General features: G+C 47.3%; 3 protein-coding genes across 4 annotated transcripts; 1 reads left to right on the top strand and 2 right to left on the bottom strand.

Moving 5' to 3' along the window:
- Positions 1-165: 165 nt before the first annotated feature.
- Positions 166-6,691, bottom strand: LOC125718219 (hydroxyacylglutathione hydrolase-like protein). Of its 2 annotated transcripts, none has more exons than XM_048991887.1 (8): positions 6,133-6,691; positions 5,755-5,819; positions 5,415-5,532; positions 5,076-5,184; positions 4,889-4,992; positions 2,939-3,040; positions 2,656-2,735; positions 166-856 (listed from the first exon to the last, which is right to left on the bottom strand). In XM_048991887.1, the coding sequence occupies exons 1-8, from the start codon at positions 6,235-6,237 to the stop codon at positions 685-687; spliced, it is 855 nt and encodes a 284-aa protein (XP_048847844.1). In that variant the 5' UTR covers positions 6,238-6,691; the 3' UTR covers positions 166-684. The 2 variants fall into 2 exon arrangements, with proteins under 2 accessions (XP_048847844.1, XP_048847842.1); XM_048991885.1 differs by having other exon boundaries at positions 6,052-6,691.
- Positions 6,692-6,822: 131 nt separating this feature from the next.
- Positions 6,823-11,721, bottom strand: LOC125718220 (hydroxyacylglutathione hydrolase, mitochondrial-like). The gene is made up of 9 exons (XM_048991888.1): positions 11,578-11,721; positions 10,654-10,826; positions 10,473-10,537; positions 9,258-9,375; positions 9,070-9,178; positions 8,893-8,996; positions 8,141-8,242; positions 7,975-8,054; positions 6,823-7,696 (listed from the first exon to the last, which is right to left on the bottom strand). Exons 1-9 carry the CDS (start codon positions 11,648-11,650, stop codon positions 7,597-7,599), a joined length of 924 nt encoding a protein of 307 aa, XP_048847845.1. The 5' UTR covers positions 11,651-11,721; the 3' UTR covers positions 6,823-7,596.
- An 82-nt stretch (positions 11,722-11,803) lies between these two features.
- On the top strand, positions 11,804-13,633 carry fahd1 (fumarylacetoacetate hydrolase domain containing 1). Its single transcript, XM_048991892.1, has one exon. It carries the CDS (start codon positions 12,050-12,052, stop codon positions 12,707-12,709), a length of 660 nt encoding a protein of 219 aa, XP_048847849.1. The 5' UTR covers positions 11,804-12,049; the 3' UTR covers positions 12,710-13,633.
- The last annotated feature ends 1,407 nt before the right edge of the window (positions 13,634-15,040 follow it).

The raw sequence follows: 15,040 nt of genomic DNA on the forward strand, positions 1-15,040 counted from the left end.
GAAGCCAGACATGGATTTTAGAGCAACAACTGTGGACGTTTTGGGGGATGATTTTTTTTTTCAGTATTTCATACGTCCAAATAAATCACAATTCAGTGGTTTTATTAAACAGTCACACCATCCCAGGCCGATGGTTTTAAAAAAAAAAAACTGTTCAGCAGCCCAACCATTGCAAACAGCAATTTAATCAGCATTTGTAATCATACAAGCTGACATTAGTGCTCGAAATGTCACCTGATCAACGGGCCAATTTATCTTTGTTACAATAACCGGAAATATATTACTGCTATAGAGGAGCATAAGATTTAAGTGCCTAATGACGCATAAAACGTCTCACGAAGCCCAACGCGGCATTAGTCAGTCACATTGTAAGGAACCCTGTGTTTTGGGGAAGACATGGTGATATCCCCAGAGTGAATCCACCCCCCAATTATCACCAGTGAGGGACCACTCCCCTAGTACAATGAAAGAGATTCGGCTTAACATGTTAGCTTAGCGGCCTGTGCTAGCTCCGTCCTCCCAAAATGACAAAGCTGTCTGAGACTCTACTGAAGTAACTTCATGCCTATGCTCCCCCCCCTCAAAAAAAAATCTATTTGCTGCACACCAGCTTCGTTCTCTGCTCCCCGCTAATGGCGGTCCATCTTCCCATCACTCTCATCTGCAGATCCTCACACCCCTCCTTCAGACCTTCGGTAGCCGGGGGGGGGCACTGAGGAGCCCCCACTGCAGGGCCAACATGGCCTGCGGAGGCAGCCTCTCCTTGGGCTTCCGGAAGCTGTCCCTCTCCTTGCGCAGTACCCGCAGCACCTCCACGGGGTCAGTCTTCCCCGTGAATTTCTGAACTCCCTCCTCCCTGTAAGGTGGAGACGGATCACATGAATCCCACGCACTGTCCACGATTGGCTGACATAAATGTGACACCGTGGGGTTGGTCAGCAGAACTAATTATGCAGTTACCAGCATGCTTTGCACTGTACCACACATCAGAAGGCCTTTGATGTTGTCCCCCACAAATGGCTCTTGCTTAAGCTCAAAGCTACAAGGATTTTAGGAACTGTAGCAGCTCGGATCGAAAACTGGCTAACAGACAGGAAGCAGCAGGTAGTTATTAGAGGCACAATGTCACAGTGGGCCTGCGTTCATAGTGGGGTACCGCAGGGTTCAATTTTAGGACCACTATTGTTCCTAATTTACATTAATGATATTGACACCAATACATCCAGTAAACTGGTTCAATTTGCAGACGACACCAAGGTGGGTGATGTGGCAGATACTGATTTAGCAGCACAGAGGCTACAACAGGATCTTGATTTAATTAGCGACTGGACTAATACCCGGCAGATGAAATTTAACACAGATAAATGTAAGGTAATCCACGCACGGAGCAGAAATATAAAGTACAGATATTTTATGGGTTCCACTGAAATAGAGGTAGCTCATTATGAGAAAGACCTCGGTGTGTATGTTGATGCTTCCATGTCCCACTCTCGCCAGTGTGGGGAAGCAAGAAAAAGGCCAATAGGATGTTGGGTTACATCTCTAGGTGTCTGGAGTTTAAGTCAAGGGAGGTGATGCTACGATTATATAATTCCTTGGTAAGACCCCACCTAGAATATTGTGTGCAGGTTTGGTCACCATACCTTCAGAAGGACATTGCTGCCTTGGAAAGGGTTCAGCGTAGAGCTACAAGAATGATTCCTGGTCTTAGAGGAATGTCTTATGAGGAGAGGTTAGCTGAGCTGAATCTGTTCAGCCTCGAGCAAAGGAGACTAAAGGGGGGACATGATCCAGGTATATAAGATTCTAACAGGTCTGGATGCAGCCAAATGGCTAACAATATTAGTTCAAATACTAGAACTTGTGGCCATAAGTGGAAATTAACGAACATTTTAAAATGAATTTGAGGAAGCACTTTTTTACACAGCGTGTAGTTAAAGTATGGAATAGTCTTCCTGCTAGTGTAGCAAAAGCTAAAACCTTGGGTTCCTTTAAATCAGAGCTAGATAAGATTTTAACGACTCTGAGCTCTTAGTTAAGTTCTCCCCAAACGAGCTTGATGGGCCGAATGACCTCCTTTCGTTCGTAAATTTCTTATGTTATCAGAACAAACGATAACGTTTGCCTCAGGGGCCCTGCACAGGCAGTGCAGCTGTGTCAAGGGTGTAAATCAATATGCATCGCGAACAGTAAACATCATAACCATGTAGTTTGCTCTGCAATGCGGGTGTTTGTTAGTGTGTAACCACGAGTGTCGTAGTTGGCTTCCCTGTCTGTGCTGCTTCTAGTGTTAAATCAATAGCAGCTGTTGGTTTATTAGCAAAGCAGCCTCCATTTTAAAAGAGCTGTCATCTCCTTTATTAAAATGACTTGTGCACTTGCCACAATAGGTTTATTTGCACTCTGTATGTGGGTCTGCTGCATCGAATTTTGCGCCCTCCAGGGTCGTGGCGTGACATAGACTGAACAAGGTGGCGCGTTACGTGCGCGACAGATTGTTGTCACTGATGTGTTGGACTTCATTTTGACTCAGACGTCGTTTGAAATACCCGGCCACAATCACTCACGTCTCCAGTCCTTTCCGTCCATCCCCTTCACGTCACACCCCAAACCCCACCCCCCAACCGCATGTTCCCTAGACAGGGATCAACTCACGAAAGCCGCAGAAAGGGGTTGTACTGGAACTCATCCACAAGCGTGGACGGCACAGTGGGCTTGTCATCGTCGTCCCGTGCCTGAGGGGACACACGCCGACCAGCAGGTGAACAGACAAAATGTGCCCGACCATATTCTAGAACTTTCTAATTTAATTGAGACGATAAATTGGAGCTCTGTCTCCTGCGATATGACCGTGGTCCTGGCTGGGGGAAAGATTTGACCCCGAGGGGAGGACTGAGACGTGGGAAATTGCTACCGAAACCCTCCCCACCCGGCTTACCCTCGCCCAGCTCAGCATCTCCTTCACCTTCTCGTTATCTGGCTCCACCTTCAATGCAAACTTCAGGTTCTTGATGCTGTACTCGTGCCCACAGAAGACCTTCTGCAACAGCAGCGCGGAAAGACATGGACGTTCTCTCATCGCAGAGATAAAAGCAACCCAGTTGCAGATGCTCCCATGCTGACAGAGGCTCAACAGTCATGCATGTAGAAGCTTGTTTTAACATAAGAGTCACTATCAGCAGTTATATTATGAAATGTCTGTGGTTACTGCCGAGAACAAGATATAAAATGTGAGAGAATGGAAATCACTTTAAAAGTGTAAAGCTGAGGCTGACACTGGAAGCTGGAGCCATTCTGCCACATCATGTGACCTCTGATGTCACTCCTATTACTGACTTCATTTCCTGTCAGCTGTCCTTTGTATGACTGTTATTATGAGTACCAGTATGCTCTGACCCCAGGTAAACTCCCGTCCCCACAGTCAAGGCCCGGCTTATTGTCTGATTCAACACAAAGTGTCTGATTCAGCGGTTTCCATGCAGGTGTCCCTGAACCGGACCCGGTCTCCAGAGCTCTGCTTTCTGCCTAAGGTCAAGCTGACTTCGATTCCCGTCCCAGAGCGTGTCACACGGCTCGGCGTGTTTTCTCTCGTGGACTTTGAGTTAGTGAGTCCCCCTACACATACGCAACAATGCAGTTAATAATAAGTAACTCATGGACTTGCTGGCTTCCAGTTAATACATGAATTGCCTTACGGTGCGTAATCAACCCCTGATGGAAGGCTGCCTGTCAGCCCCAAACCTCCTGCAATGACGCACTCATAGGCACTGAAATGTCTTTGCCTTTGACCAAGTTACAAAGTTACAAATTAAAAAATATTTAACAATTGGTGAAACAACCTGCCAGGGCTGAAACACGACTCCACCCGGCTATACCGGGGCGGGGGAGGGAGGGGCTGTTTTCATCTGTGCCCAGGCGTGTCTGACCTCCTGATAGGGGCCGTGTGGTTCTGCCATGACGTGTTAAAGTGATTCCCTACAGTCAGTACGTTTACACGCACACTAAAAAAAAAGTCTAATTATTGTGTTAGTCCGACTAAAACTGGAATTTTAAAGTACATGTGATTGTGTTAGTCCGACTGAAGTCGTACTAAATCAAATTCCTACTAAGTCGAACTTAGACACCCAGATAATGCGATTGGGAGTCGATTTACTTAAAAAAAAAAAAAAAACTGCAAGTTTTGCAATTTTAATGATTATTCTTTTTCAAGATTATCTTGAAATATTGTATATCTTGAAACTATATGTTTAAAAATCAGTTTAAAGTTTACTTCAAACAACCTATACTGCACACTTCTGGACTGTGGGAGGAAACAGGAGCCCCCGCAGAAACCCACACGACATGGGGAGGGCGTGGCTAATCACTCCTAGACGGGTCCATGAGAAATTTATGTTGAACTTTTTTATTTCATAAATACCCCAATATTTATTACAACATAAAGTCCCTGCAATATCTGAAAAATTTCCAATACTATGCTGTCATTGAATATTGTATAAAATACTTTATTTCTTGTTATATTATCCTGATCTTGTATCTGCTCTTTCAAAGCTTTATTTGTCCAGCCATTGTTTTTAATTTTGTAATTTCTTTTACGTCTGTGGCGTAATAGGTCAACTGGAAACAGCCAAATACTAACAAGCGACACTGAAAATACACATTAATTGATTCCCCCCCCCCCCCCCCCCCCCATTCATGTATACTGGGACAAGGACAGTAGTCTGCTTAAATGGCGTAGTTGAGCTGTAACCGTAGCACGACTTACTTGTTCATGTAAAAACGTATTGAGTGCCTCAAAACTGCTACCTATGTTGATTTAAAACGTGACCTGTTGCGTGGGCTGGAAGTGGAACCCGGCGCCGGTTTCTGGTCCGGTTGCGGGTGGACTGACCGTTTCCTGTGGCAGGGAGCCCAGCACCTCGGTCAGGTTGCGGTGCATCTGCTCGGCCGTTCCTTCCAGGAACCTCCCGCATCCGGCCAAGAAGAGTGTGTCCCCTGGCGAGCAGGACGGGAGGCGGCGTGAGGGGGGAGGGGCACGGGCACCGCGGCACACAGGGCGCTACGTCAGGGGCACCCACCGGAGAAGACTGCCGGGGGATCATCGCATCCGTCCTCCCACACGAAGTAGCACATGTGACCAGAGGTGTGGCAGGGAGTGAAGAGGCAGCGGACGTTGAGGGAGTGGAACTGCGGGTTAGACGTTGGGGGGGGGGGGGCACTCAATATTTGTTTATTTAGCCGATACTTTTGTCTAAAGTGATAAAGTAGGGTGCAAATGGATATTAAGGGCCTTCCTCAAGAGCGCAACAGTGATGCCACTTTGTCAACTCTGGGATTCAAACCAGTAACCTCACGGTCACAGGCACAGCATCCTGACCCACTTAGCCACACACCATATATAAGGCATGTCTGTGCACCTTGAGCTCCTGGCGGTCGGTGACCTTATCAGTCAGCGCCTCGATGCGATCGTCCCCTCCATACACCCTGAGACCCGGCAGCTCCTTCACCAGCGCCGCATTCCCCCGGGCATGGTCCCTGAGGTAAGGGAGAGCCGAGAATCTCCACCTCCCACCGGCGGATACAACCACACCCTAAAATCCTTATTATCCAAACTCAGAGCAGGAAGTATGCTGCTCCAGTCACTCCCACAAACCTAAACACTGACAGTGTCACTAGTTGATGTGTTTACCAGCCGGATGGGGTGGACCGAGCTGTAGAGGAACAGGGGCTAGGTTCAGCCCAGGTTAGCACAGTTACCAGTGATGGTGGGTGGTCAGGATGGCCGTGAGAGACAGTCCCTCCCGCTTGACGATCTCCAGCAGCTGTTAAAAGCCAACCCGAGAGAGTCGAAACAATACTACACAGGCTGGTCTCACTTGAAGCTGGGGGAAATTGGGGGCAATTTAAGCAACGTACTGACCGCGTCGGAGAATGGTTAGACTTTACATGGGAAATTAAACAGCTTGCATGGGTTACTGTCACCCGAACCGCATTCTGATCACATACAGAAAATACAGCAAACATTGCAGAGATGTGCTCGCATCTCCAGCTTACTTTACAGTTTAATATGACAGATGTCCGGTATGAAGAGCAGTCCCGGCGCACCGCCGCGCCCGGCATGCATCGCTCCCTCACCCGGTGCGGTACGGCGGGGTCCACCGCTACGGCCTTCCGGCTCTGCTCGTCGATCACCAGATACATGTAGTTATCCTCCAGGATGGAGATCACCTTCACTTTCATGCCGCAGCGCTCCCGGGGGGCATGCAGGGGGCCCGATGCAAGGCGGACGTCGCACCGCGAAAACAAATTGCAACGAAGCGTCCTTTAAAAGTGCGCTTTCCGGTGCGGGTTAGCGAAGCGGCCGGCTGAAGTGCATATGCGACCGCCCAGATCTGCGCGTCGGGCCGGCGGAAAGCCGAAATTACCGAGGAAAAAAAAAGAATCGCGAACGACCATTAACTAACACAAAGCGGCCATCTGAGCAGGAAGGCGTCCGGTAAACACGAAATCATCGCCCGCATCCGCCGGGTTTTTTTTATATATTTTTTTTACCTTAATTAACAGCAATGCCGCTCCCAGTGTTTCCGATCAGAGGAATTGGCAGCTTACATCGCATTTAAACCGCAGTAAAGGAACCGGAGACCGAGCCCATTAAAATGGTGGCCCTTTCCCCACCCCCGGCTGCTCGCTTTAACGGCCCCGGTATCTGTCCGGTACCAGGCTGCAGTACCCGCTGACCCTGTGTGCGCACACAGCTTCTTGCAATACTCCGATGTCACATCTATTATCCATTACGGATGCACCAGGTTAAAAAATAAGAAACTGTTGGGCCGTAATTTGAGTGTTTTATTGATGACAATAGACGGTACATCAAATTGGCGTCCTTCTCATAATTTGTTAAGCCGCTCTTTGATGTGCATACTTGGTTTGGCCAAAGCTTCTAATAATAATGATTTCAGAAAAAACATAAACATTAAAATATTTCTGGCTAATTGCGAACAATCACATATGTCACATTACGCAATAAGCAGTTTACCAATAACAAAGCACAACAAAATCAAAACGTCTAACATCCTATTTCACTAAAAACTGTACACATTCTCTCAAGTGCATTAACTATTAAAAAAAAAAAAAAAAAAGAGAAACCGACTATTTGAAACTATTGGTTATAACTGAAAAAACAAATGTGATTAGTCTTGATAAAATAAATATTTAAGACATTTCTTAATATTAAGATATCCTTAGAATTATACATAAATATATCTTCTGATTGTTTTATGCAAGGTGCTGATCGTGTTTTGAATTATGAAAATATCATTTTTATGCATCCATTTACACAGCAGTAATGATCCGTCTGCTGAAAAATATGACAACAAAGAAATCCACTTCTACGTATTAAACATTAGTCTTCTGTCGTTATTCAATGAAATAATACTTTTAACAACATCTATCACACCATATGTCTTGTCAATATAAGTATGTCTCTTCTGCTGAGAATTAGTATCTGAGTAAATGATTATTTACAGCAGTGATGAGTGTAGGTCAGTGACACTTTCAATGACGCCGTGTAGTGTACAGACACGCCACCCCCCCCGAACCCTAGTCTTTCGGGACACGGAAGTTGTCCTTCTCCCTGCGGATGCTGCCCATGGTCTCGATGGGGTTGTTCTTTCTGGCGTGGTCCTGCACCGATTTCTCCCTGTTCACAAAGTCACAATGAGAACGGTTCAGTCCGATCACATTCCACCTATATATAAGCTTCACCCAGGATGGGTCTCTGCTGATTATTTACGCATTTTAAATGTATTTATATTTATTTAGCAGAAACTTTAATCTAAAGCGACGTACAATTGAGGAAGCAGGATTAGCCAGCGCCTGGAGCAAATTGGGGGTGAAGGGCCTCGCTCAGGGGCCCGATGGTGATGTCACTGACCCATTGAGCCACGCACAGCCCCCGCCATGGTGAACTCCACTTACCTCACTCTCATAAAGGGGTTGTATGTGAACTCCTCGCCGATGGTTGACGGGATGGTCGGTTCCCCGTTGTCATACGTCATCTGAACAGAAGAAGCCCCCCCCCCAATCAGTCACCCCCATTTCAGCGTCACTCCCCACGGCGGCGCCTCACTTTAGCCACGCCCACCTTCGCCCAGGCCAGCTTCCTGCGGATGTCCTGGTTGTGTGGCTCCACGTGTCGAGCGAATTTGAGGTTGTTGATGGTGTACTCATGCCCACAGTAAACTCGCTAAAAAGGACAAAGGAAAAGGCTAAATGCTAATGAGGGAAACATTTACATTCATTTATTCAGCAGATGCTTTTGTCAAAAACGGTGGTTCTCAATCTTTCTTGCACCGCAACCCAATTTTTACCATGCCAGCTCAGTTGTGACCATACATCAAGTACAGGTTTAAATTCACACTATGATCAAGCACACAGTGCAATCTGCAGTTTACACCAATCAATACACAAATCTGATTGGATGTACCAGTGATTTTTTAATTAAGCGTCTGTGGTTTGGCTTTTTGGATTAGCTGAATGTTTACTAGTTTTGCAGACCCAACACCTGTTTATATAGGTTAATTCTTGGATTGGGGCGGGGAAATCTGATCGTGGATCAGCATAGGAGCCGGCTGCTTTTAAAATGCTTACATTTCCAACTCTGCCTTGCAAACCCTTTCAGAACTTGCTACAACCCATATTTGGGTCGCGACCCACGGGTTGAGAATCGCTGATCTAAAGTGATTATTTTTTACCTGTACTGAATAGTACTCAGGTGAAAAATTACACAACATGCAGTTTGTCAGGTTAGAGGTGAATGAGAACAGCTCTGAATCATCATCATCATCATCATCATCGTCGTCTCATATCTGGTCCGGGCCCTGCTCAGCCCTTTACCGTCTCGGGTGGCAAGCGTCCAAGGATTTCGATCAGCGCCCGGTACATTTCATCTGGGGTGCCCTCGAAGAACTTCCCGCAGCCCGCAACAAAGAGTGTGTCCCCTGCACACATGTCAGACATGGTCATGTGGCCGCCACGGCAGTGACGCAAACCCAGCGATGAGCCGCTCGTCACCTGTGAAGACCGCCGGAGGCTCGGCACTCCTGTCCTTGGTGACGTAGTAGCAGATGTGCCCGGAGGTGTGGCATGGAGTGAAGAGGCACTTCACGTTCAGGGAGCCGAGCTGTCGGGGCCAGGAATTCATCAGCGTGCGACAGAAGCACCCAAACTCCCTTTCGGACCGAGCCGCCGGCCGTGCTCACCGCGAATGTGTTATAGTGAGTGACTTTCTGAGTGAGCGCCCCCACTCTGTTGTCGCCCCCGTACACCCGCAGCCCTGGCAGCAACTTCACCAGCTTCTCATTGCCGCCGGCATGATCCCTGTGGAGAACAGGACGGCTCAGGTGAGCTTTACTGTTATACCATCCATACACAAGAATACGGCGGCATGAAAAGAGCATTCCCCCAGGACCACGGTGTGACATACAACAGCAGTGACTGGGGGAGGGTTTTCACAGGACTTACAGTGCGAAATGGGGGCTGGACGTGGATTTATATCCACAGTGCAGTGTGTAAGTAAACAATTCAGTACAGTACATACACAGTACTGTACAACACAATACAGTATCTACTGAGTACTGTACAGTACACTACATACACATTTCTGTACAACAAAATACAGTACATATAGTACTGTATTACAGTACTGAACAATACAGTACAGTGCATACACAGTACTATACAGTACAGTGCATACACAGTACTATACAGTACAGTACATACACAGTACTGTACAAAACAATACAGTACCTACTGAGTACTGTATAGTACACTACATACACATTTCTATACAACAAAATGCAGTACATATAGTACTGTACTACAGTACTGAACACAGTACAGTGTATACACAGTATTATACAGTACAGTACATACACAGTACTGTACAAAACAATACAGTACCTACTGAGTACTGTATAGTACACTACATACACATTTCTGTACAACAAAATACAGTACATATAGTACTGTACTACAGTACTGAACAATACAGTACAGTGCATACACAGTACTGTACAACACAATACAATGCTGACATATTCCACACAATACAGTAGCAATGAGTGAAATAAGTATAGTGGAACTGAATAAATAGATAAGTTACAAGGAAATCAGGATACCTGGGTGCATGGCCTCTTAGCTCCACACTCACCATTAATCAAGCATCTTCATAAACAATTTCACAGCTAGTTTAATGCTTTAGCTCAAAGCAATTTGATGATACGTAATAAAATTACATAATAGTTCTCTTGTGTCCTCTGGGCTGATGAGTTGCTAGGTGACCATCTGGGGAACTAAAACTTGTCACAAAGTTGCAAGTGACTCATCAGGTGACAGCTGACGTGGTTTAAACGTCAGATCTTAGCGACATGCTACACTGGTCATTAATGAGAAATATAAGCTGCCCCTTAACTCACCAGTGATGATGTGTAGTCAGGACGGTGGTCAGTTTTACTCCGTGTTTTTTCACTGCATCTACAACCTTTTTTAAAAAATAAATAAATAAATACAAGGATTTTCATCAACTAAGAGTCATGAACAGCTTGAGAGGTGATGTTAGTATAAGCAACATGGCATGAAGAAAAATGAGTGGGTCACCTTCGCAGGTTCCACTGGGTCCACAATAGCTGCCTCCCTGGTGTCCTCATCAATAAGAAGATACATATAATTATCAGTGAGCGCAGGTAGGATCTCAACCCTCATGTCGGACTGGGTCACTGCGCAGGACTTCCTGTGAGTGTGGAGGAGGGCTGGGCGGATCTGGGCCGGACCTCCGCGGGGAAAAGGGATGCCATCAGCATACATACCCTCCATCAGCTCACACGCCATCCACACATCCAATCGTTCATTTTATACACTGTTTTTTTCGCAGTTTCTGGCTATTTCAGCATGGGAAGACGTTCTTAAAAGCTTTATTTTCTTATCCAGAGTTACAATGGGCATATTTCAGCCTGTAACGATAAACCAATCGCCGTCGCCTCTCAAAATAACTTGCTAAGTGTCGTAGTTTTACTTCTCCTTTCTAATGAGTGCAACCCCTTCGCGCATATCCGCGGGCAAGATCAAGTAATGTATTTTAGCAACAGAACTGATGGCGGTCATTTAAAAATTAATGTACGAACGCTAGAAATAATTATCAAATATGCAAAAAGTGAACTGACTAACGGGGCGTTGGTCTTTCGCTAGGCTGCCTAGTGCAATGCAACACCGGCTGCTGTCAAAGCCAGCACCTGATGCAGTGTACATATTATTTTGAGCCTTTGTGAGGCTGAAATAAGGTGCCAAATCTCATCGATAAGAGACGCCGGACCACGGGAATGTGGCTGCGGGGTCTGCGCCACTTTCGGGATTCGTGCGGACCTGTAAACACTGGATCGGACTTAACTTTGCTGTGTAAGACGGTGCTAGCTTAACCTTCACCGCCGTGCACACACAACGGTGAAGGATAGAAATTATTTAAATGTCGGATTTTTGCAGACGCTGCAGCAAACGGAGCATATTTGGCCATTTATAGCGACGTACCAAATTTATACGCAGCAGCTCCTCCCAGCACACCAAGAGTGCAGGCACTCGCCACCAGCGACCTGAATAACATATCAAACTAATAAATGGGAAGAACGGAATCCGCTTAAGGCACAGCCGTCCCCCTTAACTTTGACCTACGAGCGATCGCCCAATCCAGCCTGGGGGTGTGACACCAGCGTCATTCCTGAAAGACACCAGCCAACCCGGGCACCAGTTCGAAATGTCGGCAAGCATGGAGCAAATTAAGCTGAATGGCTATTGATATCTATGATTTAGTACAATGTTGCTTCTAGTACGATTTTCCTTCGACAATGAATATTTTGTCATCTGAAAAAATGAAACGCGTTTTGGAAAATGGCACTGTTTGTCGCCTCCCAGATTCCGTAGTGGGATGGCCGTTCGAAGGTCATTCCCGGAAGAGGGCGCATACAGGTGTCCCGTTTCTCAGGCAAGTCGATAGTTTTGGAGAATGACAGCCCCAAGAAATATATCGCGGTTTTGGGAGTGGGGAAGAAAAATTATCTGCGTGGGGAGGAATTACGCTGACCATGCAAAAGAGCTGAAGAATGCGGTTCCAACCGAGCCCGTCCTCTTCCTGAAGCCCCCCACGGCGTACGTGAAAGAGGGCTCCCTTATCCTGGTGCCGTCTTACTGCCGCGACCTGCACCATGAAGTCGAGCTCGCGGTAGTTATTGGCAAAGGGGGCACGGCCATCTCCCGGTCGGCCGCGATGGACCATGTGGCTGGGTACGCTTTGTGCTTAGACATGACTGCGAGAGACGTCCAAGAGCACTGCAAGTCCAAAGGTCTCCCCTGGACTTTGGCCAAAGCCTTCAACACGTCCTGCCCCGTCAGCGAGTTCATACCCAAAGAGAAAATCCCAGATCCAGGCAACGTCAGGATATGGCTAAAGGTGAATAACCAGCTGCGACAGGACGGCCACACGTCGCACATGATATTCTCCATTCCGTTTCTTGTCAGCTACATCAGCGACATTATCACCCTGGAGGAAGGGGACCTGATCCTCACGGGGACCCCCCGAGGCGTGGGGAGTGTCCAGGAGCATGATGAGATCGAGGCTGGCATTGAGGACGTGCTGCAGATGACTTTCAGTGTCGGCCGTCCGTGAAAGAACGATGATATTTTGGGGTTGAAGCCTCCACCCATTTATGGGCGTGCAGGGGGTTGTATTGGCTAGTTTTGAGTATTGGGGGGTATTACAACCCCCATCCACCCATAATTTACGTCTGTGTTATGAACAAAACATTATCAGGGATCCATTAATATAAGCCACTGAACTGTCTCACTTTAAGAAGGTATACGTTAAAAATTACCTCGGGTATATATACACCCTTGTGAAGCCTTTATATAAATTAAGCTGTAAAATTTATTCATGGTTTGGTAATGTCCTTATCTTGATTGTGGATGTGATAGCGCGCTGTACCAGTGCATGTCAGTGCAACCGGTGAAACCTGACCTGACCTATCTTGATAGTTCCCTGTTGGGTGAAAAAATAGTTTTACTTTTTCCCCAGCAGAGGGCAGTAGGGACCCAGTAATTCCAAGGCGAGTTTTTCTAGCGTTAATTGACGAAGTTTTGGATTGAGGTGACACCTACACATTTATTCATTTACATGGCTGGACATCCACCAGTATAGTGTGGGTTCAGCATGTGCCAGGATTGAAATTCTCTTGTGAACGAGAGCCAGGAACAAGTAACCAGGCCAGCCAAGAACTGTATAACCACTAGACCATTTTAAACTTTAATCTTTACAGGCTAATGTATGTCAAAAGAGAGCAGAAACCCATTAACAAAAAACATCCATCCATTTCCATAACCACTTATCCAGTATCGGGTCATAGGGAGGCTGCAGTCTGACTCAGAAAACGCAGGGCGGGGGACAGCTTGGGACACCCTCCTGCTCTAACTGACGGCTACTCATGAATCGCACGTCTTTGCACTGTGTTATTTTGTGAATTTACATGTGAGTCACTGCGATGAATGTCTCTGTGATTCTCGATACAGTAAACGATCTGCTCCCTCGTTGTTCTTACCTAAGCATGTTCCTTGCGTGACTGTCCCTGACGTGACCGCATTCCTACAGTGGCATGGAACATCTGTTCCAGGTTCAGCTAGCGGTCTCCTCATGGCCCCTTAACCATGTGCCCCCTGGCCATCCCCACACTCATCTCCTGTAACACACGGCCCCCGGGACTCAGATTTCCCTGCCTCTCCGGGGTCGGAGGTCACGATGTTTGATTTATCAGCAGCCTGAAACTTACCTTCCCCACGTGTGTCATCTGGATGGGGAATATCCAGTGAGCACAGCCGTCTCACCAGAACGGGGCACAGAGACTTGTGTTGGGGTCACATGCTGCAATGGATTTTTTAAACATAGTTCCCGTGTTAAGGGTCCTCTGTCTTACAGCCTTTATTACGGCTTTTGCTGATTTCTAAAGCTGCTTCTGGAATCGCCAGTTCGGCCCCTTTTTGTAACGCTGTCTCACACCCCTGTCTCTCTCCTGCCAGTGAGCTGGTGAGACGTCCTGAAATGTTCACACTAACGCAGGATAATAAATGAATATGCTGCATTTTTTTACTGCCCTGTATCCTTGGTGAAAGTGCTTTACAGTGATCGCTTCCTCTCCCGACTTGCATCGCTCAAACAAAATTTATTGTTATTAAATTTGAACACATTTCCTCTGTTACCGGAAACTTGCTAGTGGTGGCGTTAAGGACCTTTAATTAAAAACATCTCCTGCCTCTTTCAAGTAGATGAGAGCTGGGCCCATGGCCACACTGCAGCGACACTTGAGGGCGTGTCCGGGCCCAGGGCCCCGATCAGAGACGCCGCTCCCTTGGTGAATGGCTCCCTCACTGCGCACTGCAGTTTGTCGCTGCAGGCGTATCTTCGGACGGCCGTGGCATGTGCCACCTCCTGTGCAGGACCTCCGTTCTGTCACCGTGGCGACACCCAGGTGACAATCTTCCAAGTGTTTCCCCCTGCATAGGGACACACAAGATCTTACCCCCCCCCCTTCAAAGTGCAATAAAACCATGTGCTTGGTCCCTGTGTGGTAAACACGATAAACCAGTTTACATGGGGTCACATGGTTTGGGGTGGGGGGAATGGGTGGTGTCAGCTTCTGAGGTTTCCCTCTTAAGGTCCACAGAGCGCCCCCTTTTGGTATGTATCTGTCACTGTCATGCAGCTTTTTCTTCTCGGTTTCTTTCAAAGTACCCCCCCCAGCCCTGGCAAAGCATGCCCCCCCCCCCCCCAATGCCACTCCAGAGCCTGCCAAAGCATGCATGGCAGACAGACAGCCCAGCGTGTACCCCGTGCCCCCCCAGCCCTGGCTGCCATGAATACCGATATGCTCCAGGCGACTCCTCCATGCATTACAGACAGCAATTGGGGGGGGGGGCGACCTTACGGGGATGGGACCTGGGGGCAGATGGA

Source organism: Brienomyrus brachyistius, chromosome 22 (genome assembly GCF_023856365.1).
Source record: "Brienomyrus brachyistius isolate T26 chromosome 22, BBRACH_0.4, whole genome shotgun sequence".
In the NCBI taxonomy this organism is placed as follows: domain Eukaryota; kingdom Metazoa; phylum Chordata; class Actinopteri; order Osteoglossiformes; family Mormyridae; genus Brienomyrus; species Brienomyrus brachyistius.

Coding starts and splice junctions, on each gene's coding strand:
- LOC125718219 (XM_048991885.1), bottom strand. CDS start 6,237: ATGAAAGTGAAGGTGATCTCCATCCTGGAGGATAACTACATGTATCTG. Junction 3,041..4,888: donor GCTCCCTGCCACAGGAAACG/GTCAGTCCACCC, acceptor CTGCTGTTGCAG/AAGGTCTTCTGTGGGCACGA. Junction 857..2,655: donor AACCCCTTTCTGCGGCTTTC/GTGAGTTGATCC, acceptor TCCACCTTACAG/GGAGGAGGGAGTTCAGAAAT.
- LOC125718220 (XM_048991888.1), bottom strand. CDS start 11,650: ATGTTATTCAGGTCGCTGGTGGCGAGTGCCTGCACTCTTGGTGTGCTG. Junction 10,827..11,577: donor AGCTGCTGCGTATAAATTTG/GTACGTCGCTAT, acceptor TTCCCCGCGGAG/GTCCGGCCCAGATCCGCCCA. Junction 10,538..10,653: donor ACCCAGTGGAACCTGCGAAG/GTGACCCACTCA, acceptor TTTTTAAAAAAG/GTTGTAGATGCAGTGAAAAA.
- fahd1 (XM_048991892.1), top strand. CDS start 12,050: ATGACAGCCCCAAGAAATATATCGCGGTTTTGGGAGTGGGGAAGAAAA.